The 27247-nt window shown below is 35.8% G+C and overlaps 1 protein-coding gene and 1 pseudogene across 1 annotated transcript in view; one reads left to right on the forward strand and one right to left on the reverse strand.

Annotated features, from left to right (window-relative positions):
* CUL5 (cullin 5) overlaps positions 1-27247 on the forward strand; it is a 121192-nt gene that overhangs the window by 47503 nt on the left and 46442 nt on the right. Inside the window, exons 3-7 of the mRNA XM_090265883.1 lie at positions 12416-12515; positions 16598-16774; positions 19597-19738; positions 21138-21283; positions 21366-21446. Coding sequence (XP_090122009.1) covers positions 12416-12515; positions 16598-16774; positions 19597-19738; positions 21138-21283; positions 21366-21446 — 646 coding nt within the window. The remainder of the gene's footprint in view (positions 1-12415; positions 12516-16597; positions 16775-19596; positions 19739-21137; positions 21284-21365; positions 21447-27247) is intronic.
* LOC150018832 (14-3-3 protein zeta-like) lies at positions 1596-2516 on the reverse strand (annotated as a pseudogene).

A 27247-nucleotide genomic window follows, 5' to 3' on the forward strand; every position in this document is an offset into this window, starting at 1 on the left:
ATAATAAGCTAACATGTTAAGATGACAGAGTGGAGACAGAAAGGTCCTGATGAGGGTCTAAAAAACAACACCAGCAATTGCCTACCTGTAGACTTCTTGTTATATAAGAAAAAGAACCCAATAATCTAAGCCAGTGATTTTCAACCTTCATTTCATAGCACACATAAAGTAATTACTAAAATTCTGCGACACACCAAAAAAATATATCTTTTGCCAGTCTGAAAGAAATATAGAAATACTTCTGATTCATTCACACTGAACAGCTGTTGTGTTGGTTGTTGTCATATTTTATTTGGCAGTCTACGGGGAAAGAAGTCAGTGCCCTTGACTAAATAGTCAGGTATAGCATGTTTAAAATTCTTGCAGCACAGCAGTGTCAGTGTGCCTGCTCTGGCATATCCATTGAAAATTGATGGTCCAAGCCATTGTTAATTGAGTTAAATATTTACAGCTGAGTGCATCCTAACTGAAATAAGGATGTGCTAAAGTATTTCAGTGTGTTTGTATCAAGCTCTTATATGTCTAATTATTCTTGTTTTATATTTTGATATATTTTCTGATGTAAGTAGATGGACATATCTTATTTTTTTCCATTCATAAAATTTTTATTCCATTACATGAAATAAATACATATGTTCTTAATAATTATTCTTAGATTGTTCATGAAAATTTCATAAGACATTAAATAAAGCTAGCCATCCTCTCAAGTATTTCCCTGTTAACTATTTTATAGCACATGCATGTTAGGCAAGTATAAAAAAAAACCAGGAAAAAAAAAAAAACCCTAAAAAGAAAAAAGAAAAAAAAGAATAAAAAGTAAACACATGGGTTTTTTTTTTTGTTTTACTGCTATGCTTGATGTACACAAAGTAATGGATCTCAAGCAGTTCATTTTATTACGTCTTGTACATTTGTTCTTAGGTTGCCTAAAACATTTAAATACAAATAAAATTAGTGTAGCAAAAATAATGAAAGCAAGCAGCAGGTAACTTTACAAATAATGGAATGTAAACTGTTTCTGCCCTTATCCAGAGCAAACTGGGTCACAACTAAAGGAGCACTTTGCAGCTGTAGTCAAAGATGTGCACATTGAGACTGAGTGTTCTACAGATCCACACAATTCATGTATTTATTCATGAGATATCCATTTCTATCCTTTTAAGTGCCCCAAAACTTAAATACACAGATCAACTACACCTGTGACTGGAAACAGTTATCTCTTTTATTCCCTACTAGGACAAACCAATATGTAGTCAATTTCCTTTGCTTAGACATGGAAGCAGTTTTAGCACTGGCCCTTGTAAAGTCACAATGTACCAAAAGTGCTATGCCAAACATTTATAACTTGTATAAAAATTCCATATTCCCATAATGGCCACCTCACGATGAAAACATAACTCCCTAAATGTTAACTGGCTCTACTCCCCTAAATATTAAACATAAAAACCACATGGGAAATACAGATATTAAAAATAAAAACATAGACCTGTCATAAATTGTAAACAAAATACTTTTTGTGGGACAGCATGGATGACAAATTATCTACTGTGTAAATTTTAGAATTAGAATGAGGCAGACAAAAGTTTGAAGACCAGTTAATTTTCTCCTGCTTCAGCTTCTTGGGTATCTGATGTTCACAATGTCAAATGTCTGTCAGTAATTGCATTATTAGCATGCTGTCCTTGTATAACTTAATGTATGAAGTTCAGGAAAGTCTTCATCAAAAGCTTTCTTTGCAGGAAAGCAAGTTTTCTAAGAGGAGTTCAGAATCTCATAATAGAACACGGAGAAACTAAGGGCCAGACCCAGTCTGATAGGATGTATTGGCTGCATCTTGGTATGCTTTCTTTTTTTTTTCTTTGACTTTTTTATATTTTATTTTATTTTATTTATTTGTTTTTAGAGAGAGGGGAAAGGAGAAAGAGAGGGAGAGAAACATCAATGTGTGGTTGTCTCTTGTGTGCCCCCAACTGGGGACCTGGCATGCAACCTAGGCATGTGCCCTGACTGGGAATCGAACCAGCGACACTTGGTTCGCAGGCCGATGCTCAATCCACTGAGCCACAGCAGCCAGGGCTGCATCTTAGTATGCTTGTTGTGACTGTTCCAAAATTACTTTCTTGTCATCACTAGCAGCAATCTCAGCCAAGTAAAGACTGTAGTCTCCATTCCATTTCAAAGAGAAGACTTTGCTCTCTGCTTGTGAAGCACTGGGGATTAAGAACTTTTCCAAGAGAGATAGTACATCATTGAAGATCTCTCTTAGCTCAGTCTAAATTTTCTGTATTCTCAAGTCATCTGCTGTTTCTTCTCAGTACCTCCTGTCTTTTGCTCAGTACTTGAGACATTCCTCCAAAATGACCTATGGACTCCTACATTTTTATAAGCAACTAAGGAAAGATTCCTCTCCCCTTTGGATAATTCAGGTCCTTACTCAGAGACTTAATGCATGCTGCTGTGTCATCATATCGCTCAGCCTGCTCTGCCAGTTTGGCCTTCTGCACTAGCTAGCTCATTTTTATCCATGACTGGATATTCTGTGTCCAAGTGGCTGTGCACTGACAGCTCAGCAGTCTCTAAATGGGCATATCTTCATAAATAGTGCCTTTCATCATTACATACATAATGTTTCTTCTACTTTTAACCATAAATTTCCATTTGCATGATAGTAATATTGCCACACTGCTTTCTTTTGATTTGTGTTTGTCTAATATCTCTTTAATACACACTCATTTTTTTAAAAAAATTGGTAAATTGTACATTATATAAAAATTTCCATTTTAGCCATTTCAAAGTGTACAATTCAGTGGCATTTAGTACATTCACAATGTTGTGCAAACATCAACTATATACATATCCATTTTTTGCTCGGGCTTGGTAGCTCAGCTGGTTAAGAGTATTGTCCCAGTACACTAAAGTCACAGGTTCGATCCCCAGTCAGGCACATACAAGAATCAGCCAATTAATGTATAAATAAATGGAACAATAAATCAGTGTTTCTCTCTCTCAAATCAATGAATAAAACTAATTAAAAAGGAAAAAGCTAAAAAACATATACATATATCTCCATTGTTAAACATCTTCATTATTTCAAATATAAGCTCTATACCCGTTAAACAGTAATTCCCCGTACCTCCTTTGCCCAGCCTTTATGTCCTCCATTCAACATTCTGTCTGTATGAATTTGCCTATTTTAATTGTCTCATATAACTGGAATCATAATGTTTGCCCTTTTGAAAGGCATACTGTCTTCTAATAGGATAACTTATTCAGTTGATGGTTAGTGTTATTAAAACTGATGTTCTAATTTTTACTGCTTCTATAACACGGGAACTATTTTTAACATAATTCCTGTTGAGTTCAATTTTTCAGCTGTTTTAGACTTAAATAGGCATGTCGATTTCAAAACCGCAGTTAGTTTTCTTCTATTGTGTGAAGTTTTTCTCTGCAGCTTATCTTAATGCAACCGCTCTGGGCTGGATTGAGCCTGGATGAAGGGAAGCACTAGTGCTCTCCTATTGGCTGAGAGCAAATCTCCCTCGAGTGGGGAGGGGTGGGGGACGACCTTAGAAACGAGCTACAGGTTCATACTTGTCTAGGCTATTCAGTTACACATGAGACAGTGTGGTGAGACGTTGTGTGCCTCTCTGTATAGTGAATCGTATTCCGAAGTGTATTCCGACTTCATGTCTGTATACAAGGAGTTAGCAGAATTCACTTTTTTATTTACATATGTACTTATTTCCTTTCCTTCAGATCATGTCTGCCTCTGCTATTTCTCATCATAAGTGCCTAAACAACCCTGATTCATTTTGTTATATCTATGGCAGTTTCACCATTCCCAAAGGACAAACATCAGTGCATTTGTCAGGCAAGCCTATTTTGCATATTTTAAAGTAAAACTTGGTGATCAAGATAAGTCTTGGGCCCCTCACAAGGTGTACAAGCAGTGTGTCAAGAGTTTACGGATGTGGACGAAGGGAACACGTGATCAATTGCCATTTGGTATACCTATGGTTTGGTGAGAGCCCAGAGATCATTCAAGTGACTGTTACTTTTGTATAGTGGAAATGTCAAGATATAACAAGAAAAATAAATCTAAAATAAAGTGTCCTTGTCTACCATCAGCTATATGCCTAGTGCGTCACTCAGCTGAAATCCCAGTGCTAGTTTTTATTGAACTACCCTCTTTTGAAAAGCAGGAGTATGGTGAAGAACTAAGTGACAGCAACGATGAAGATTTTGAAATTGAAGATGACTCAGTTTGTAAGGGATTTGATCAGCACTAGTTGAGTGATTTGGCACAAGATTTGGGACTATCCAAAAAGGCTTCAGAACTCCTGGCATCAAGACTGCACGAGAAGAACTTGCGATCAAGAGAAAGTGCGTTTTTGCAGTACTTTCTAAGTGATAGTGGCTTTGTGTATTGCCATAATATACATGGTTTAATGGAGGAATTGGAGATTCCAATCTATAACGCAACTCAATGGCAACTATTTATCGGTAGCTCAAAGCGGAGCTTGAAGTGTGTCCTTCTCCACAATGGCAACGTATTTGGTGCAGTGCCAATTGGCAATTAAGTTTGTTTTCGTGAAGAATATGAAGATATAAAGAGAGTCATTGATCTGTTTCAGTATCATGAGCACAATTGGATCATTTGTGTTGACCTTCAAATGGTCTGCTTCCTTCTTGGTCAGCAACGCAGATAACCGAGTATCCCTGTTTTCTGTGTATGTGGGACAACAGAGCTTGTGAGAAGCATTGGGTGGAGTGGAATTGGCCTCCAAGATTTGACCTCACACCTGGGTATCGAAACATTCTACATGAACCACTTGTTGACAGAAAGAACATTAAATTCCCACCTCTGCACATAAAACTGGGTCTCATGAAGCAATTTGTTAAAGCTTTGCCAACTGAAGGAGACTATTTCAAGTATCTCATTTTGGCATTTCCTAGCCTGTCGTTTGAAAAGATAAAATACCTTAATATGTGTGTTTGGTAGCAAAACTTTACTACTTGTACACAATTTGACCTACAGTAACAATATATAGCCTTTATGTGAATAAAACAACTAAATAAACAGTATATTCAGGTAATTTTTTCTTTATTTTCCTTTGTATATACATTTTGTATGATTCTTGGGAAAAAGGGAGGGTATCCTGTACCTTAAAAAGTTAACATGATAGAGAAAAACTGGGGTCATTTTTGGATTCAGATGCTAAAAGTTAGTCAAAAACAAGTGTCAGATCTAACTCGGTGAAAATTGTGTTCCCCAATGTAATTTACCACTTATGATACTACTTTTTCCTTATTTTTGTTAATTTGAAGTTTCATTTCCATTAGTGGTTACTTTCCTCTTTCTCATTCCCAGGCAAAGGCACATGGTATTGCTATTAATTAAAAGCAAAATACTGCCCTGGCCAGTGGTTCAGTTGGTTGTAGCATTTTCCTATGCACCAAAAGGTTGCAGGTTTGATTTTCAGTCAGGGCATATACCAAGGTTGTGGATTCGGTACAAAGTCAGGGCATGTACAGAAGGCAACCAGTTGATGTTTCTCATATTAATGTTTCTCTCTCTTTAACCTATTGAGTCACACCAGCCAGGGCAGCATGTCCCTTTTAAAAAGTAGTTTGGTAATGTATTCCAAAAGAGTGTTTTCTTATTCAGTACACTTAATTTCATATATATATATATATAGTTTACTGTTGCTTTTTTCCTTTTATGTTGAAGTGCCATTTGGTATAACAGATAAAGTTTGTGAACTAGCACTACATAAATCTATAAATGGGTAAATATCAGAAGCAATGTTGAGTGAAAAAAAAATTGACTTTACCCTTTGATAAATTTTATTTCTTTCTTTATATTTTATTGATTATGCTGTTACAATTGTCCCAATTAATTCCCCTTTGCTTCCTCCACCCTGCATCCCCCACTCCCTCAGGCAATCCCCAAAACATTGCTCATGTCTATGGGTTATTGGTATAAGTTCTTTGGCTACATCATTTCCTATTCTGTAACTACCTATTCATACTTCTTTAACCCCTCTCATCTGGCAACCATCAAAACACTTCCGTATCCATGATTCTGTCTCTGTTCTTCTTGTTTGCTTAGTTTGTTTTTTGATTCAATTGTTGATAGATACATATTTTTTGCCATTTTATTGTTCATAGTTTTGGTCATCTTTTTCTTAAGTATGTCCCTTTAACATTTCATACAGTAATGGTTTGTTAATGATGAGCTCCTTTAGTTTTGTCATGTCTGGGAAGCTCTTTACCTGCCCTTCTTTTCTAAATGATAACTTTGCTGGGTAGAGCAAACTTGGCTGTAGGTCCCTGCTTTTCATGACTTTGAATATTTCTTGCCAATCCCTTCTAGCCTGCAAAGTTTCTTATGGGAACTCCCTTGTAAGTAACTAACTGCTTTTCTCCTGCTGCTTTTAAAATTCTCTTTCTTTTTAATCTTCAGCACTTTAATTAAGGTATGTCTTAGAGTGGACCTCTTTGCATTCACCTTGCTTCAGACTCTCTGTGCTTCCTGGACTTATATGTCTATTTCCTTCACCAAATTAGGGAAATTTTCTTTCATTGTTTTTTCAAATAGGTTTTCAATTTCTTGCCCCTTTTCTTTTCCTTCTGGCAACCCCGTGATGCCAATGTTGGAATGCTTAAAGTTGTCCCAGAGGCTACATACACTGCCCTAATTTTTTAAAAATTATTTATTTATTTATTTATTTATTTATTTTTTTCTTCCTTATGTTCCAAATCATTGATTTAATTCTCAGCCTCATCCACTGTACTGTGTGCTGCAAATTGTTCTTTATTTCAATTAATGTATCTTTCACTTCTATCTTTTATGCTGTTGAGGTCCTCACTAAGTTCCTTGAGCATCCTTATAACCAGTGTTTTGAACTCTGCATCTGATAGATTCCTTATGTCCATTTTGTTTAGTTTTTTTTTCTGGAGTTTTGATCTGTTCTTTCATTTAGTCCATGTTTCTTTGTCTCCTCATTTTAACAGTCTCCTTGTGTTTGTTTTTATGTGTTAGATAGAGCTGCTATCACTCCCTGTCTTGGTAACGGGGCCTAATGTAGTAGGTTTCCTGTAGGGTTCAGTGGCATAGCCTCCCCTATCACCCAAGCTGGGTACTCAAGGTGTCCCCTTCGTCTATGCTGAGTATACCCTCCCCTTGTAGTTGAGCCTTGATTGCTATTGGCAGATCAGTGGGAGGGATTTACCCAAGCCAGTCAGCTGCAAAGACTGCTTTTGACCACTGATCACCAACCTCTACCCTACGTGAAGCATCATCTGTGCAGGGGCAGGGTGGTGGTACTCCAGACGTGGTCTATAGCTATCCACTGGGTGTGCTGGCCCTGAAGTTTCCCAGGTGGTGCAGACCAATATCAGCCCCCACCTGTGTTCTTATGCCTAGGGCCACCCTGTCATGTGCTATAAAGCATTCTGAGATGATTGCTACTTGTGCTGGGCTTGTAGATTCCCAGGGGAAGCCAAGCTGTGACTCTCTGTAGGCTAGTTGCTGCTAGTGCTGGGCCTCCAACCTCTTAACAAGACATACAGGGGCTGGGGGCCTTACTGAGGCCAGCTGTTGCTTGTTTAATAGGATTTAGAAAGCTGTGAAGCATGAGCAGGCATTCATATTGAAAAGTCACGCATAACAGCTTGGATGGCCCAGTGAGTTGGGTGGGGCGGAGTCTGGGGATCTCCAGTGCATGGAACACAGTGTTAACCAGATTGATGGAGTCTTAGACATGGCACCTGCTTGCCTTCTGTGTGGCTCTGTCAGCAGAAAGCTCAGAAAAGGTACAATGGCCTCTTCCCACCTTTCTCTGGGAGAAAGCTATTCCCCAGCTCTCACGTTGATGCCAGACACTTCAGTTCTTCTCCGTATGCCACTTGAACCTCTGAAGCTGCCACCCTAGTGCTGGAACTCAGGGAGTGAGTCTGAGTAAGTCTGTGTGTGGGTTCTTTAAGGGGAACTTCTTGGGACTCCAGAATATTCTTCCACCAACTCAATCCCTGCTGGTTTTTGCAGCCAGAAGTTATGGGGGCTTATCTTCCTGGCACTGGAACCCTCGGCTGGGAGGGCCTGGTGTGGGACTGGGACTCATCGCTCCTGAGTTACGCCTCTGGAATTTTTATGGATGAGGGACCAACCCGTTCCACATCTCTGCCCCTCTTACCAGTCTGGATGGATGTGGTTTCTTTAATTCTCTAGTTGTCAGACCTCCTTTCAACTTGATTTCTGGTGGTTTTGAGGGATAGTTATTTTATATTTTAGTTGTAATTTGGATGTGATTGTGTGAGGAGACAGGTCATATTTACCTAAGCCGCCATCCTGACTGGATGTGGCTGGTAAAATTCCTATAATGTTTAGAAGTCCTTATACCATTTTGTAAAACTTGAATTAAAATAAATTCAGGCTTGGTTACTTCGGGGGAGGGATGTAGTAGAATTAGGGAGTGGAACATGGAGGGCTTTAAGGGTGTTATCATAGTACATTCCTCAAATACATTATAATAATGTTCTTCAAAATGTGTATGAAAATTGACCAGGAGACTTAGTGTCTTCTATTGTGTGTAGCATTGTGTTTTGAATAAGAAAGAGTATATTCAGGACATTTTCCCAGATTTAGCAACACATGGGAGCACCTGGATGTTGAGGAAAGGGAGCTAAAGAAGGTGTACCAAATCATTATCAAGTTTGATTCCTTCTTGGGTAACATTGTTTTTGGAGCTACTCAACCCCACATCCCTCACCACAGCATTCCTTCTTGCCTTAGGAGGTGCAAGTCATGTTTGAGCCCTTTTGACATGTACCCAGCAGTGGTTTGAATACACAGGGATACTAAGGGCCACCCTGCAGTATCAGGGAGGCCTGGATCTCCTCTGATTGGTAACTTTTGCTCCAAAATTCTCCAACAACTTTATCAAACTGTGGTCTTAATACTCTTGATACAAAACCTTCCTTTCTAGTCTTTCCTATAGGGATTAGACCACCATTGTAGGCTTATATCCTTTGCCCAGCTTCTGGTAGTTCAGCTCCCATTTTCCCTCACAGGCATTTCACTGAGTAGATCTCTTGCTCTTCTAATCCTTAATGCTTCTTGGAATACCTAAACTAACACAAGTCAATATTTGTGAAGTGCTTGGCACATAACAAGCAGTCAATGAATACTGGTTTTTGTTATAATAAACAAGAGATGATGGTGATTTTGATTACGGTAGTGGTGATGGATGGAAATATCCAAATTGGAGTGACACTTATATAATAGGTACAATAGGACTGTGATTGAAGGTAGGGGGTGAAATAAGGTTAGTTTGTCTAGTTTCTTGCTTATCATTCCCCACTTACATGCTAACCACATTGATTTGTTTGTAGTTCACTGCAAGCACCATAGTGATCCATAGTTCTTTACTCATTATTTCTTCTTCATAAAATATTCTTCCACCACCCTCTTACACCTGTGTTTATATGCATAGTAACAGTTGTTAACATTGAATTATAGTCAGTATTTTTGTATGAGTTTCTTCTTTCCAACTGCAGATTCCCTTAGTTGTGAGGTAAGATTACAGCCATATTATAGGGGTCAATTAACCATTCTGTACTTTATTCAAAGAGAAATGGAAAACCATTGGACAATTTTAATTGTAGAGATAATATGATATGACCTTTTAATTTTATAAAGGTTACTTTGGCTACTGTTTGTTGGATGGATTGGAGGAGTGCAAGAGTAAATTTGGGGAAATGCTTTGGTGTGGGCTCTGGACCCCAATTGTCTGGTTGCACTGTATACTAGCTGTGTAATCTTGGGATTGTTACTTGGGAATCTTCCTTAATCTTTTTGGCCTCAGTTTCCACATCTGTGAAATGGTGATAAAATTAGTACTCCTTCAGAGTTACTGGGAAGAATAAATGGGTTAAAACAGCTTAGAATAGAATCTGACACATATTAAGCAGTCAGATGTTACCTGTATTATGTCGTTTAACAAATATTTGTGTGCTTACTGCATCCTAAGCACTGGGCTAGAAACTACTATTAAGGCGAAGTTAACAATCGGCAAATGCAAAATCAAATTAATATACAAACTTTTGGATTATAATAATGTTCCTAAGAATCTGAATATAAAACAAACTATTTGGCCATTGATATAATGTTACAATTTTGGAGATTTTGGACATGTTTTATTTAGATTTCTTTGACATTTTTTATAGCAGGAACTCCAGAATGTACTGAATGAGTCACTGGGGAGCATTTTTTGAACAAAAGAATCCTCAACATAACCTTTGTTATGTTTCCCTGCTCTACAACTTGGTAATTAAGAAATTAACTTTGTGAATATGTATTAATATTAAATAAATTTCTGTAATGAATGTCATACGTCAGTTTTATAAGTTTAGAGCTTTTGTATACCAGTTTATAAGAGCTTTGTTGTTCTTGTTGTTCATATCTTTTTTAAAAAGGAGACTGTAGTAATTAATGTGTAAATGTAATGAATGTATGGGAAAGCTAGGAGATTCGCTGTAATGGGACTTAAATTACTATCTTTTTCTAAAAGATAGACTAGTTTACCTACATTGTGTTAAAAGAATTAAAAGGGCCCTTACTGGTGTGGCTCAGTGGGTTGGGCATTGGCATGCAAACCAAAAGGTCTCTGGTTCAATTCCTGGTCAGGGCACATGCCTGGGTTGTGGGCCAGGTCCCTGCTTTGGAGGGTCTGACAGGCAACCAATGGATGTTCCCATTGTACATTGATGTTTCTCTCCCTCTGTTTCTCCCTCCCTTGCCCTCTCTCTAAAAATAAATTAATTGAATTAAAAAATAATTTAAAGTATATATACTCACTTTGCATAAGAAAATATTAGTAGTTGGCCAAAATGTTTTATTCTGTTTTTTTCTGTAAGGTGGGTCTAGTAGCACTTAGTTGTCTTTAACTTCATTTGAAACAATTTTGTTAGATTGTATTGTGACAGTTGTCATATCAGCATGCATTTTTAAAAAATATAATCAAAATGGTGAATTTCTGTGTAGTCATTTTAATATTGAAGATGGAAGAAAATAAGCAATATTGTCAGTATATTATGCTTTATTATTTCAAGAAGTGGAAAAATGCAACTGAAACACAGAAAAAAACAAAAAAGATTTGTGCAGTGAATGGAGAAGATGCTGTGATTGTGTAAAAAGTGGTTTGTCAAGTTTTGTGCTGGAGGTTTCTCGCTGGACGATGCTCTGTGGTCGGGTAGACCAGCTGAAGTTGATAGTGATCAAATCAAGGCATTAATTGAGAACAATCAACATTATACCACACAGGAGATAGCTGACATAGTCAAAATATCCACATCAAGTGTTGATGTCAATTAGTTTACTTGCTTTGTTGTTTGGGTTCCACATAAGTGGAAAAAAGCTTCTTGACCATATTTCCGCATTTGATTCTCCACTTAAACGTAATGAAAATGTTCTGTTTTTAAAACAAATTGTGATGGGCGATGAAAAGTGGATACTTTACAATAATGTGAAATGGAAGAGATTGTGGAGCAAGCAAAATGAACTACCACCAACTACACCAAAGGCTGATCCTCACCCAAAGCTGATATTGTATATATGGTGGGATTGGAAGGGTGAACTCTATTATGTGTTCTTTCTGGAAAACCAAACGATTAATTCCAACAAGTACTGCTCCCAATTAGACCAGCTGAAAGCAGCACTTGATGAAAAGCATTTGGAATTAATCAACAGAAAACACATCATCTTCCATCAGGATAACACAAGACCGCATGTTTCTTTGATGACCAGGCAAAAACTGTTACAGCTTGGCTAGGAAGGTCTGTTTCATCCACAGTATTCACCAGACATTACATCTTCAGATTTCCATTTATTTTGGTCTTTACAAAATTTTCTTAATGGAAAAAATTTCAGTTCCCTGAAAGACTGCAAAAGGGACCTGGAACAGTTCTTTGCTCAAAAAGATAAAAAGTTTTGGGGAGATGGAATTATGAAGTTACCTGAAAGATGGCAGAAAATAGTGGAACAAAATGGTGAATATGTTGTTCAATAAAGTTACTGGTGAAAGTGAAAAATGTCCTTTATTTTTACTTTAAAACCGAATGATTTTTTTGGCCAGCCTACTAGTTCACGTTGGGGAGGGAGATTAGGAAATAGTATACTTTTATAATTAAAAATATTTTATGCAGTAAAACAATGAATGACAAAGAAATAACAATATAAACAATATAAACAAATGAATGTGTGAGACAACGTTAACAAAAAGTGCTTGGTTCATATAAATGGATTCAAGCACCTTTAGGTTGGTCTAGCTTGGTCCATGGAAACTATTAAAACAGAACTTGTCTTTGTTCTTGTCCCAGTGTTAATGTTTGTTTACTTGCTTTATTTTTATAGGGATGTGCATGCAGTCTGTCTTTGGGACGATAAAGGCCCAGCAAAAATTCATCAGGCTTTAAAAGAAGATATTCTTGAGTTTATTAAGCAAGCACAGGCAGTAAGTTCTATATCTTTATATTAAGCTTGTTTTTAAGGTTTTACATAAGGAAGATTATAAGAAATATTTTAAATGTAGAACTTTCCGAAGTAATTTTAAATGTCACATTGACTTTTGATATATATATTTAAGTACATTTTTTAATGAAATGATTGTCATTTGTGCACTCCCCCCCACCATGCCATTTCTTTCAAGAGAGTACATTACACTCCTCAATTAAAAGGTGCTATAAACAACAGATGAACAAACAAATTTATAGAAACAGACAACAGTATGGTTACCAGAGGGGCAGGGGTGGGGGAGGTTAAAAAGGGTAAACTTATTTAAAGGTTATTAACCAATTTAACCCAAATAAATTTAATTTTTAAAACAAAGAAAAAAGCTAGAAAGAAATTAAGTTTTTTAGATGTCCCCATTATTTTTGGCCATATGTCAGCCCACGTAAATTATTTTTTTCTCACAACTAATACCTCTTCTCAAGCTGACAGTAATTTTCTTCAAGTTCCATCCATGTTGTTCCAAATGGCAAGACATATTTTATAGCTGAATACTACTTCAGCCATATTTTCTTTATTTATCTGTCTATGGGCATTTAAGTTGTTTCCATATCTTGGCTATTGTAAGTAATATTGCAGTGAACGTGGGTTTGCATAGAGTCCTCCTTTATTATCTGCCGGGGGTTGGTTCAAGGACCTCCCCTGCCAAGCAGATACCAAAATCCATGGATTCTCAGTCCCTTAATCAGCCTTCTGTATCTGCAGACGCAGAACCCACAAATGTGGAGGGCTAACTATAGAGTTTTTCAAATTAATGTTTTTGTTTTCTTGGGATATATAGTTAGAGGTGGAATTTCTGGATCATAATGGTATTTCCATTTTTGATATTTTGAGGAACCTCCAAACTTATTTTCTGCCATAGTGGCTGTAGCAACTTATATTCCTACCGACAGTGCACAAGGGTTCCCTATTCTCCACATCCTTGCCAACACTTATTTATTGTCTTTTTGGTCATAGCCATTCTACCAGGTATGAAGTGGTATCTCATTGTGGTTTGGATTTTCATTTCCCTGATTAGTGATATTGAGCATCTTTTCAAGTACTTGTTGCTCATATGTATGTCCTCTTTGGAAAAAAGTCCAATCAGATCCTCTGCCTCTGTTTTTTTTTTTTTTTTTTTTTGCTTTTGAGTTGTATGAGTTGTTTTTTAATCTGTTTTGGATATTGACCCTTTTCAGATATGACTTGCAAATATTTTCTCCCACTCAGTAGATTGCCTTTTTATTTTGTTGGTGTTTTTTTTTTTGAGTGTGTAGAAGCTTTTTAGTTTAATTTAGTCTTACTTGTTTATTTTTGCTTTTGATATCAAATGCAAAAAATCAGTACCAACACTAATGTCAAAGAACTTACCACCTGTGTTTTCTTTTAGGACTTTTATGGTTTCAGGTCTTAAGTTTCAGTCTTTAATTCATTAAAAAAATTTTTTTTTTTCATCACTATGTATCCCTCCTATATCCTATTTCATCTCCACCCCTCCTATCCTCAGTCTTTAATTCATTTTGAGTTAATTTTGTGTATGGTGTAAGATGGTGGTCAAGTTTTGTTCTTTTGCAAGTTGCTGTCCAGTTTGCTCAACACCATTTATTGAAGAGACTGTCCTTTCCACATTGTAGATTGCTTTGGGGTGTGTAACAGTATTTTTCCAGTTCATGAGCACAGAATATCGTTTCATTTTTGTGTCTTCTGTTTCTCACATCAATGTCCTATGGTTTTCAGTGTAGGTCTTTCACCTTCCTGATTAAATTTATTCCTAGGTATTTTATTCTTTTTGATGCATTGTAAATGGAGTTTTCTTAATTTCTCTTTCTGATAGTTTGCTATGAAGCACAAACAGTATAGAAACAGCAGATCTTTAGGTTTTGATTTTGTATCCTTCAACCTTACTGAGATTTTTAATTTTTAATATATTTTATTGTTCAGTTGCAGTTGTCCCAGTTTTTCCCTCATTGCTTCCCCCTACCCTACCCACCTCTCCACTGCCACAGTCAATCCCCACCCTGTTGTCCATGCCCATGGATCCTTTATACTTGTTCCCCCTCCCACTTGCTGAATTTCTATTCTGACAGTTATTTGTGGAGTTGTTAGGGTTTTCTGTATATCATATCACCTTCAAATAGTAACAGTTTTATGCTTTACATTCCATTTCCATTCTTTTTCTTGCTGTGGCTGGGACTTTCAGTGTTGTGTTGAATAAGATTGTTGAGAGTGGGCATCCTGGCTTATAGTTTTTTGCCATTGAATGTGATGTGACGTGATGTTAGCTGTAAGCTTGTCACATATGGCCTTTATTTGTTGACGTACCCATCTCGAGAGTTCTTATCATATGAGGATGTTGAATTTTGTCAAATGCTTTTTCAGCATCTATCAAGGCGATCATATGATTTTTACCCATTTTTGTCAATGTGATATATCACCTGGATTGATTTGCTAATGTGGAACCATTCTTGCATCATGAATAAATATCCCACTTGGTCATGGTTTCTGATCCTTTTAATGTGCTGTAGAATTTAGTTTGCTCATATCTTCATAATTTTTGCATCTATATTTATCAGTGATATTGTCCTGTAATTTTCTTCTTGTGGTGTCCTTGTCTGGTTTTGAAATCAGGGTAATGTTGGCCTTGTAAAAAGAGTTTGGAAGTGTCTCCTTCTCTTGTAGTTTTTGGAAGAGTTTGAGATGAATTAGTATTAATTCTTCTTTAAATGCTTGATAAAATTCACCAGTGAAGCCATCTGGTCCTGGACTGTGGTTTTTTGAAATTTTTGATTACTGATTCAATCTTCCTACTAGTAACTGGTCTGTTCAGAGTTTATTTCTTTGATTCACTCTGGGTAGGTTATATATTTCTAGTAATTTATTCATCTCTTCTAGGTTGTCAAATTCGTTGGTGTATAACGGGCATAGTAACCTCATGATCCTTTGTATATTTGTGGTATCAGTTGTAATGTCTCCTCTCTTCTGATCTTATTTGAATCCTCTCTCTCTTTTGTTCTTGTGAGTATACACAACTTTCTGTGAATATTTTTTTTGTACAAAGACATTTATAGCAGTATTATTCCTGATAGCCAAAAGGTGAAGACAACCCAAATGTCTGCCAGTGGACAAACATAAACAAAATATGGTACATCTATCAAATGAAATAATATTTAGCCATAAAAAGGAATAAAATAATTATACATGCTACAACAGGCAAATATATAGCCACAGAAAAGTAAACTAGTGTTGCTTAGGGCTGGGAGGTGAAAGGAGGGAGAGACAAAGGGGAAGATAAGGTGACAGCCAATAGATTCAGGGTTGTTTTTATTAATTGACATATTACTGACATAGAACATTATATGAGTTTCAGATAGACAACATAATAATTTGGTATATGTATTTATTGTGAAATGATCACAAGTCTTCAGAGAAGGAAAACTCTGACTCCAAAAAACCTCCGCTGCCTTGCGGCATACCTCTTCAGGGGAAAGGCTAAGGGAGTAAACCCCGACAGAAAATCCGGAGCCGGAGTCCCTAAGGCGGTTTGACGTTGTAGTCAACACCGGCAACTCCTGCGGCGCACCTGAAGCCAAGCTGTATCGACTCCGTCTTTCCCTTGGACCCTTCAGCTGCGAAGAGAGGGGGGGTCTGCTGCATGGGCAACAGCAGACCCTCCATATCACCCTGCCCAGGCTCTGTAGCTTCAGCTCCACTGGAGAGGACACTCCAGCGTCATCGCAAGATGTCGATTCAACACGGGAGGAGACAGATACCGTGTCACTCCCGAGTTGGACTGCACAGCCATTCTCGGCGGTGCAGATAGACTCTTAAGAAGCTACACCATCGTCTCTTGAGACGGACGGCTGCCGACGATCACAAGTCTGTGAACATTTTAATTTTCTCTTGGATATATATATATGTTTTAATTTCTTTTGCGTATAAGATAGTTTGTACAGTAAATAAAGTATTTTAAATGTATAGCATAACATTTTCTAGTATTCTTTAAAGCATTTGTATTTTAATTGGTACAATTCTTTTCTTTTTTTTCAGCGCGTACTGAGCCATCAAGATGATACAGCTTTACTAAAAGCATATATTGTTGAATGGCGAAAATTCTTTACACAATGTGATATTTTACCGAAGCCTTTTTGTCAACTAGAGATTACTTTATTGGGTAAACAGGGTGGCAATAAAAAATCAAATGTAGAAGATGGTATTGTTCGAAAGGTCAGTTTTCCCTTTTTTTCCCTAATATTCTTTAGAAAGGGTGGTTTGAAAGACTTCTGAAAGTAATTTACATAAGTGGATTTTTCTACTTCATGTATAAATTTCTTTCCAGATGTTGCTGGGTTTATTGAATAATATGTTTTTTTCTTTCATCCTTTTTAGCTTTAAATTTCTTTCATCTTCTTGTGTGGTGCTAAACTTTAGAATTGTGTTTCAAACATTATGTCCTTTGCTTTTTCTTTTACTTTCTCCTTTTCCTAGTTTTATTTTCGAGGTTTTATTTTCTTATTCAGTCTTTGTACTATAAATTAAATTGCTTTCATTCTGTTTCAAAAATCTGTCCTTTTATTAGGTTACCTTTCGTTGTCTTTGTGTTCAGTCATGACTAAATTGCTATCATCTTTATAATTTTTTTACTTCATTATAGTTATTATAAACTCATTATGTCCTGTGTTTACTTTTATATTTTATATAGTTTCTAGTTAAAAGCTCTGTGCCCAGTAACAACTCATGATTTAATGAAAAAAGCTAATCTCTGAAATTGGAGCCCCAAATTTCCCCTTCAGCTCTCAATCAGTAATGAACTAACCTCTCTGTCCTCATTTATTGTTTATTTTCCTATTTGTGAGAATCAAATGGAACCACAGATATGAAAAGTGAAAAAGGCCATTTGACCTTTAAACAACTCACTACTTGCTACAGTGGTTATAGCAACAAACTCAGATTTCAAACACTCAAGTACCGGCCTGGGTATTATTGCCCCAGCCTTAAAATTTTTACTAATGCTGACAGGGTTATTGTAAATTTAGATACCTAATGCTTCTTCAGTGGTAGAAATAACTGCAGTGTCAGACATTACCACTACCTGCCCCAAAATAAAAACACTTCCAGATGCTTTTTGATTTGCAGTTCCATAATCTTGTTTCCTTTTATTTTTCTGTCATTTCTTTAATTTTGTGGTAGTCAGCATCACTTAATGATTAAGAGCATAGATTCTAGGACCACAGTTGTTGGATTCAGGTTCCAGTATTGCCTCTTATGAGCTGTGTAAATATGGGAGAGTTAGCTTTCCTCTCTGTGCCCCAGGTTCTTCATATGTAAAGGGAGATTATAACACCTATATCTAAGTGGTGAGGATTAAATGACTTACACATATGTGGAAAGTATTTAGAGCTAGGTACATAGTGAATGTTATATAACTGTTATTCTTGTATTGATGTTGCTGCTGTTGTTATTAATATATTTCCTATATCTGACAAAGTTACTTGGAGAGAGAATACATACTCAAGAGTACGTATATATCATTTCATCATTTAAATGGAACATCTGGCCCTAACTGGTTTGCCTTAGTGGGTTGGGCATCATCCCATATACCAAAAGGTCACCGGTTTGATTCCTAGTCTGGGCACATGCCTGGGTTGAGGGCCAGGTCCCCAGTTGGGGGCATGTAAGAGGCAACTGATTGATGTTCCTCTTGCACGTCAATGTTTCTCTCCCTTCCCCTCTCTCTAAAAATAAATAAATAAAATCTTAAAAAACAAACAAATGACACAGAAGACATTCTTTTAAAAAAATGGAACATCTGTAAGATGCATTTATATATTCCTTTTTTTTAAGATACACTATCAAACAGATTTTCAGTTGGTTCTTTTCACAGTTGTTATGTGTTTGTACAAATATGCGCATGAGCATATTAAATACATACCAGTATTTCTGAAATTCAACTTTGGAAATACAGAAGAAATAACATCTTCCATGTATTACCATATTTAATTTTTACAACGACTTGAAATTTATAATATTATTTTCATTATTTTACAGATGGAAAAGCAGGTAAATAAGTAACATCTAAAATTCAAATCCAATTATATTCGACTTTGAAAAATATATTCTTTACTAGGATTTACCATATATTCTTTACCACATTTAAATATACTTCTTCCCTTAAGTATTCAAATGAATGTAGACCTAAGAATTTGATTTCCTTTTTTAGTGTTTGTACTATTTTTTTACTCTAGCTGAGTTGTCAAAATGCCCACCCCTGTTTGTTCAAGACTCACACTCATCTTAATCTTATCTGAACTCCAAACTCTAGGTTCATGTCCCAAGCATCCCACCCCCCACAAAAAAAAAAATAGAAGAAAGTGCTTCATTGCTCCTCCTGCAAAAAACAGAATTGTGTATATAAGGTCTGTCTGGAAAACTCCAGCCGTTGTTAATATAATGAGAACGGTTCAGGTGACATCATTGTAACCTGGCAGCCAAGGAGAGTGGACTGGAATATGTATGTGTGAACAATGACGACTTCACTGTACAAGTCAGTGGGGGCAGTAGAAGCCATTGAGTGATCATGTGTACTTTGTGGTTGTCACATTTAAGATGACTGAGTGAGTAGAGCAACTGATCTCCATGAAATTTTGCATTAAGCTTGAACATTCCTTCATGGAAGCTATTTGGATGATTCAGAAGGACAATGCAGTGAGTGCAGCACAAATAAAAGTGTGGCACAAATGCTTCAAAGACGGTTGAGAATCTGTTGAAAGTGATCCACGTTCTGGAAGGCTTGCAATAACAGAACACCTGAGAATGTTGAATGTGTACAGGCTGTAATCCACAATGATCGGAGAACTGTGTGAAGTCCCAAGGTGCCTACTTTGAAGGGGACTGAGGTGTCATTGTCTTATGTACAGTGTTTCCTTTATCTTCAGAAAATGTCTCTATTTTTCATAATACACGTCTGGATACTGTCTGGATAGACCTCATATATACTTTGTATATTGATCATCGAAATGATTGAGTATTTTGTTTTGTTTTTTTCCTAGCTCATGCTTGATACATGGAATGAGTCAATCTTTTCAAATATAAAAAACAGACTCCAAGATAGTGCAATGAAGCTAGTACATGCTGAAAGGTTAGGAGAAGCTTTTGATTCTCAGCTGGTCATTGGAGTAAGAGAATCCTATGGTATGTTTGAACTTTTATGATTATAATTTCCTTTTCATGCAAATTCTAAGACAATTATAGAGTAGTACTATCAAAATTGTGTTTATTAGCATATAGTCACATCTACTTATACTGCCAAATGCTTTTAAGAGTACAAAAAAGATATTCTGCTTTAAAGTAACCTACAAAAATTCGTATTTATGTGGTTAATATTTGTTTTCTCCATCTAATTTTTTGGTTGCTGAGTCTTTTTAGCAACTTAAATTAGAGAAATATAGATTTGAATCTATAAATTATAAAAGGTAACCAGTTTTCTACTTATGTTTTTAGGATATAAGTTAATTCCATGTGTACATTTATCTTCGATCCTTTCCATTTTTGACAATGATATTCTCATTTGTTCTTTCAATCAGATATTCCTCTAACTAGAATATTCTTCTTCCCTCTTTATCTTCTAACTCATTCTCATCATTTATTCCCTTATGGAGGCCTTTTCTGAAACTCAGACTTAAGTTAGGTCCTCTCATAGTGCTTTGTAGTACCTATGCTTTCCTGTCATACTACTTTATTGTAATTAGTCGTGTTGTTGACACTGTGTCTTCCCTGAATATATAATTCCTGGCACAGAATAGTCGTTAATAAGAACTTTTTATGTTAATGAACCTTTAGTTATCTTTGACTTGCTTTCTATATTATACCCTTATATTTCTTTAGGTATCAGATCTAGATTTTTGTTAGCCAGGTCCCTGAAATTTATTTCTTTTGATTTCACCTGCCACCAGTTTGGACTACTTTAAAACTCTTACTTCTGGAATTTTGAAACAGTTTCTTATAGGGATCATTTTGCTATCATTTTACCCATATACTCTTCACCAGATTAATTTGTAAGTACTATTTTATTGGTATTTTTTTTACCCATTTAGTGCTGTCCCATGCTAAATTCAGATTACTTTGCCTGAGATTTGAGGCTGTCCTAATTTACCCTTTTCATCTATTAACCGTACAATCCACTCAGACAGCCTAGTCACTGTACCCTGACTAGGCCTTGTGCTTTTCTACTTCTGAACCTTTACTTACTTTCGGTAGGTCTAGCTATGTAAATTCTAGTTTATTCCTTAAGACTTATTGTATATCTCATCTCTTTTGTGAATGGTTTGATCCAGTTAGAAGTCAATGTTTTTCCTGTTCAAAAACAAAATAGCCTATGTTCTCTAGGCTGTTTGTCATTTTACTGCTTTGTGCTGTTATCTTTTTAAGTGTTTTTTTATAGAGAAGATTTTGTCTTATATGTTTTTGTATTCTCTTGAGCATTGTCAGTCCCTTGCAAATAATGACTCCTCAATATTTGTTATTTCATTTGTTGTACTCAAAATACTGATTTGAATCATAATTAGAGTAAAATTTTATTTTTGTTTTTCAGTTAACCTTTGTTCTAATCCTGAGGATAAGCTTCAGATTTATAGGGACAATTTTGAGAAGGCATACTTGGATTCAACAGAGAGATTTTATAGAACACAGGCACCCTCGTATTTACAGCAAAATGGTGTACAGAATTATATGAAATATGTAAGTCAGAACTTAGTATATGTGCTAATTTGAGCTAATGTCTTGATGTTCTTAAAATGATTGTTATTTTGCCTCTGGACAGGCAGATGCTAAATTAAAAGAAGAAGAAAAACGAGCACTACGTTATTTAGAAACAAGACGGGAATGTAACTCTGTTGAAGCAGTAAGTAATTTTGTACTTGTATATTTTACGGGATTATTTGAAGTACAGTGGGCCAGGGATGGCAAATATATAATGCAAGTAACATTATTTATCCTTTATCTGTCTCTGACCAACTAATCGATTACAGTACTTTTTCCCAATGAGCCAAAACACAGTTTTTATAGACATCTTATTTAGAACTCATTGTTTTTCAGAGCTGATGTGCAAGATAAAATCTGTTTGCCATCCCTGCTCTAGAGTTTACTATATTTAATGTAGTAAATTTTTAGTTAATTTAATGATTAATTTTTAATCAGTCTCCTTTATTATGTGTTATGCATATCTGAAGTTAACCCTTTTAGTTTGTGTGGCAAGTAAAATACGCTCCCTAAAGATACAGTTGATTCTCATTATTTACAGTAATTATAGAGTGGCTGCAAACACTGTGTTACTGATTATCAAATCATTACTATTAAGGGATGTTTCTTCTTATGGGAAGATGGCTTCAAACTTCATCTTATCATGAGATAAAATATTATTTGATATGTGAACATCAGTCTTTTATATTGTTTTATTTATCTTATATTTTAAGTTCCTTGTTTTAAAAAAAAAATGATCAGAGGTAGTAGCCATGCTACAATATCTGTCCTGGGTGTTTTCTTTAAAATGGAAAATTACCTTAGTGTACCTTTATAAGGAAAATATAGCAATAATCTTTCCTCCAGTTTCTTTCCGTTTTTGGAACCTAGGGATTAATTTAGATTTACATTCCAAGAAGTAACATTCCAGTTGGCTTACAACCAAACATTTTTAACTATGATTTTTTTTCCTTTTAATTTTTCTTTGGCTTCTTCCATCTTAAATGGTAGTCATGTTTATTCTTTGTTCAGGAATTGGGTTGGGTTGGATCTTTTACACCCCGCCCCCCTTGTTTTTATTTTGCATTGCTTTTCATAATGTCCAGTGTATTTCTTCTTTCAAAGATTAAAATAACTTTGATATTGGCCAGAAAAGAAGGGTAACTTAGTGGTTGTTTATAGAAGTTCTCCATAGAAATTCAAAGCTGGCTTGGGCTTTATTCAGAAGGCAGGGAAGGCCATTGGATGTTTATTAAACAAATAAGCCGTGCTCAAAGTTATCCCAGAAGAAGATTAATCTAGTGACAGTAGGCAAGTTTAATTGCAGTGGGGAAGAACTGGGAATAAAAGTGGGTGGGAGGTTTTTACAGTAATTCAAGGAAAATATTAAGAATACCAAATAGGGTTATAACAAAGGGAATGGAAAGGACAAGGGTGAAGAGAAAATTCTGGGAGCAGAACATCGTATCATATGGTTGGGGCTAGATATTGGACAGAATTGAATCAGTTTGTGTCTGAGGTTTTGGCTTGGGAGAATTATGCTGCTACAGAGAGGTCAGTATAAGAATAAATGTTAGGCTCTGGCCAGTGTAGCTCAGTTGGTTGGAGCATTTGGAGCATTGTCCCCTAGACCAAGAGGTCACAGGTTCAATTCCTGGTCAGGGCACACGCCTAGATTACAAGATGGATTCCCTCATCCCCATCTCCATCAGAGTGCGTACGAGAAGGCAGCTGATCAGTGTTTCTCTCTCACATCAATGTTTTTTCTCTCTCTTTCTCTCCCTTCCGCTTTCTCTTAAAAAGCAATGAAAAAATGTCCTCGGGTGAGGATAATAAAAAAGGATAAAGAGTAAATTTTAGTAGTAAGGGAAAATGATTAGTTAACAGGGATTGGAGGGTTTTTTTTAAATATTGATTTTGAGAGAGAGAGAGAGAGAAAAACATCTGTTTGTTGTTCCACTTATTTATGCATTTATTGGTTGTTTCTTGTATGTGCCCTGACTGGAATCAAACCTACAACCTTGGCATATTGGGATGATACTCTAACCAACTGAGCTGCATGGCTAGGGCGGGATTTGAGTATTTTGAGTTGATTTTTGTGTGTGTCCATTTCATCTGGGTGGGAAATGTTACAAATTTGTAAAATAGAATTGTTCTATTCTTCTACTCTAGTCTATACAGCTTAATTGGAGTGTATCCGTATTAGATGCATGGAAATTCAACTGTAAAGGTCCAACTAAGCAAGAAGAAGAGAGAGTAAGAAAAAGAGAATAAGAAAGGTAGAAATAAACAAATACACATGATAACCTGAATAGAATAGTTGAGTCTCCCTTTCTACTATAAAACACACACATAGCCCTGACTGGGTTGCTCATTTGGAACATCGTCCCAGTGCACCAAGGTTGCAAGTTCCAACAGGTTGGGCACTGAGTGAATGGATAGATGAAGTGACAAGTCAGTGTTTCTTTCTCTCCCTTCCCCTCTCTAAAATCAATAATAAAAATACATTTTTTAAACACACACACAGAGTAGGAAGAAACCTGAAATAGGGGATGTGAATTTGCTCTTCCACAGTTACCAAATAGTGTGAGCATCTTACCAGCTGAATGATCGTAGAGTTAAAAGGTAACTTTTTCTTTTGTTATTTTCAACAATATAGCATGCATCCATAGAAATTGTACTTTATTGGGGATGTAAGAGGTCTGTTTGTGTAGTTTGTTTTTATTTTCTGTTAATTAAAAAAAAATCAGCCATTCTCATTGAAATATGACCATGTACTGAAAAGTGCACAAAATCTCAAGTATATATATATATAAGCTAATTATCACAAACTGAACATACCTGTCAAATCACCAGAAAAAGAATTAATAGCAATTCAGAAACCTTTTATTATACCCCTCCAAAGGACTATTACTATTGTTTTCTTCAAAAGTTGTTACTCTCCTAACTTTTAACAACATAGATAATAGCAAAATTTGGTACAGAGGAGACATCAAGCACTAAAACTCTAGAATTAGTTTTGACATTGAGAATGTAAGACTTACTGCATTACTCTATTATATACCTCACTGAGCTGAAGCCACTATAGTATATACATAATATTTATTATATGTTTATTAATTTACAATTTTTGGTTTCAAAGAGAAATAATGTTAAAGTGAAGTATGTTGTAATAGAACAATTAACCAAATATCACCAAGTCCTGGGTTCTAATTTAATATAAGTAAAGTATAAACACTATTATTTGAATAACTAGTAAGAAACAAGTCACTTTTCATACTAAAAACTCTTGAAAGCAGACTTACTATACTAAAGTTTCTCTTAGAGGAATTATCACCCCTCAGAACTGGTCATGCTATACCTTAATGCTTTACTTACTGATAGTAGTTTTAGTCTATACTTACCTTTTAGGTTATTCTTATTAATGGAGGAAAATTACATATCAGTTTATATGGGGCTATACAGTAATGCACACCAGAATTTAAGATTAAAGTATGTATATTTTTGGTACTTATGTTTTACTCTATAAATTAGCAAATTATTATGGTTTATTAATTACCTTCTTTGAATTTAGTTGGTTTGGTTCCATCTTAATCTTCTAAACCTGATTAGTTTTCAATATGCGCAGAAATAACGTTTCTGGACTGTATTCTGTATAATAGAGCAAGTCTCACCTAGGTAGTATCCAGTTGTGCGGCCAGACCTAATAAAGGCCAGATGTACATTTCAAGTACAGTTCATAAAGTGCTTAGCATCTTACTGAATTTTTTTTATGGTTTATAAGAGTTTTCTTTCCTTCTGTTGAGTATTCCAAGCATCTGATCATGTCATTTGCAAATGATGATACTTCTTTTTTTCTAATATTAATATCTGTTTCCTTCAGTGGGTTAAACTTATCTAATATTAAATGGTAAATTTTAGAAAAATGTTTATTTAATTGGGGATCCTTGTATTCTAATCTTTGATGGTTTTTTTGGCATGATGTATGCATTTTACTATGTTGCGTGAGTATTCACTTATTCTTTTATTAAGAATATTATCAGGCCTGCTCTTCTACTTTACTTATAGGAGAGCAACCTTGCCCCACTCAATAGACACACAGTTCTTATAAGCTTGATTATCCTTGGATGGGCCTGTAGCAAAGGAGCAGCAGTGTGTTAGTAAAACTGGGTAAGAGGCTTCAGAGTTGGGCTGCTGAAGAGGCATTAGTGACAGCAAAAAGTGACACAAAACAGTAAGAAAAAGTAAAAAACAAATTTTTTAACCAGAGTAACTTTTTACTTTTTTCCATGGTTATTAGTGTTTTAGGTGATAGTCCATTATACCTTGGTATTCCTTGAGGGCATTCAGTTAGTATTTATTAGCACCTAACATATGTCAGGTCTTGTGCTATTTGGGGATTAGAAGATAGACCTTGTTTTTATCTTCATAGTGACACTAGAATAAATGGGTTGTTTATGTAATAGAACAGTGGAATAGAGAGTTAATTGGTAGTGGAAAGTCTTTTATCGTTCACAATGACTAGGGTACTCATAGGGAGACAGAGCCAGTATATTACAGTGGTTAGGGGCCTTCATATTGGGACTAGATGAGGGTTTGAATTTCACTGTTACTATTTTACCAGCTGTGTGCCCTTTGGCAAGTTATTCAAGCTTTCTATTCTTTATTTTCCCAACTGTAAAATGAGATAATACCCACTCATGTTATCACAGTTTAATTAAATAACCATATAGAAAACATTTAAGTACTGTGTCTGGCATGGTAGTTTTTACTGTTAGGGCTCTGGTTTGGAGATAGTTGCTTACTGATTCTAAGATAGAAACTATTTTACTGTCTCTACAAAACATTGATAAAGCAGAATTAGTACTGGGTCACAGTCATAAATTATCTTTAATGTGGGTACTTGTTCATCTTTAGTATTTTAGTATATTAAGGGTGAATTGGTCTGACTCTTCATTGTTCTGTGTAAAGAGTTCCTTGTGTAACTAGGTTAGAAATGAAGTACCACTAGTTATAATGGTAAAAAAGAAAGCAAGAAGAGAAATCTAAATCAACCTGGAAAGTCCAGGATAAATTAATTTTGAGAATAACCTACCAGACATGGAATAAATTAATTCTTGAATGCATTACAGATATCCATGTATGGTTAAAGATCTAGTTGATAATGAAAAAGTAGAATCTTAAAGTGGAGAAATACAGGATAATTTTTAGTTCAACTTCTGTTTTATAGCTGAGGAAAAACAAATTATTAGTTATACAGAATTACAGAACTAATGAAAATCAGAAATGTACTTGTTGCCTTTTACTAAATTTCAGTGAAGTAGAATTAATTGTTTAAATTTAATACTGTTTAAAGACGACTGCTCTATCACTTAGTCTGCCTATCCCACCTTTCATCTTCATAGACCTGTGCATTCATTCATTCAACAGTTATTGAGTGCTTGCTGTGTTTTATGGCAGGCATCATCTTTGAAGAGTTTTGCTATAGAGGAAGGTAAAACCTAAAGCACATTGATAGTTAAAGTGTTTCACCTTGCAGACCTCTGGGGAGAGATTGCTATGGATTTAGAAGTTGTGCTCATCTCAGGCAAAATACAGGAGTTGATGGCATATGGCAAAAGGTTTTTTTCTTCACGGAAGCTAGCAAAAGGAGACAGAAAGGGAATACAAGGTGAGAGAGTTGGTTTATCACTATCCTTTCCATTCAAGATGTATTTTTAAAATAAGAATATATATAGGGTTGACTGCATATAGTACTCTGGTAAATGACGGGGAAGTAATACAAAAGAGGAATAACACGGTCTCTGCCCTCAAAGAACCAACCCACTTGTTAAGACAAAATCCATTTGAAATTAGGAGAGAGCGCTATAAAGCAATCTCCCTGTCTTCTTTTCGCCTACACAGAATAGTTTTCTAGGCCTGAGTGGTGTGGCTCAGTGGGTTGGGTGTGTCATTCTGTGAATG

The sequence above is a fragment of the Furipterus horrens genome, unplaced genomic scaffold, assembly GCF_987537825.1.
Source record: "Furipterus horrens unplaced genomic scaffold, mFurHor1.1.pri manual_scaffold_2, whole genome shotgun sequence".
Classification (NCBI taxonomy): domain Eukaryota; kingdom Metazoa; phylum Chordata; class Mammalia; order Chiroptera; family Furipteridae; genus Furipterus; species Furipterus horrens.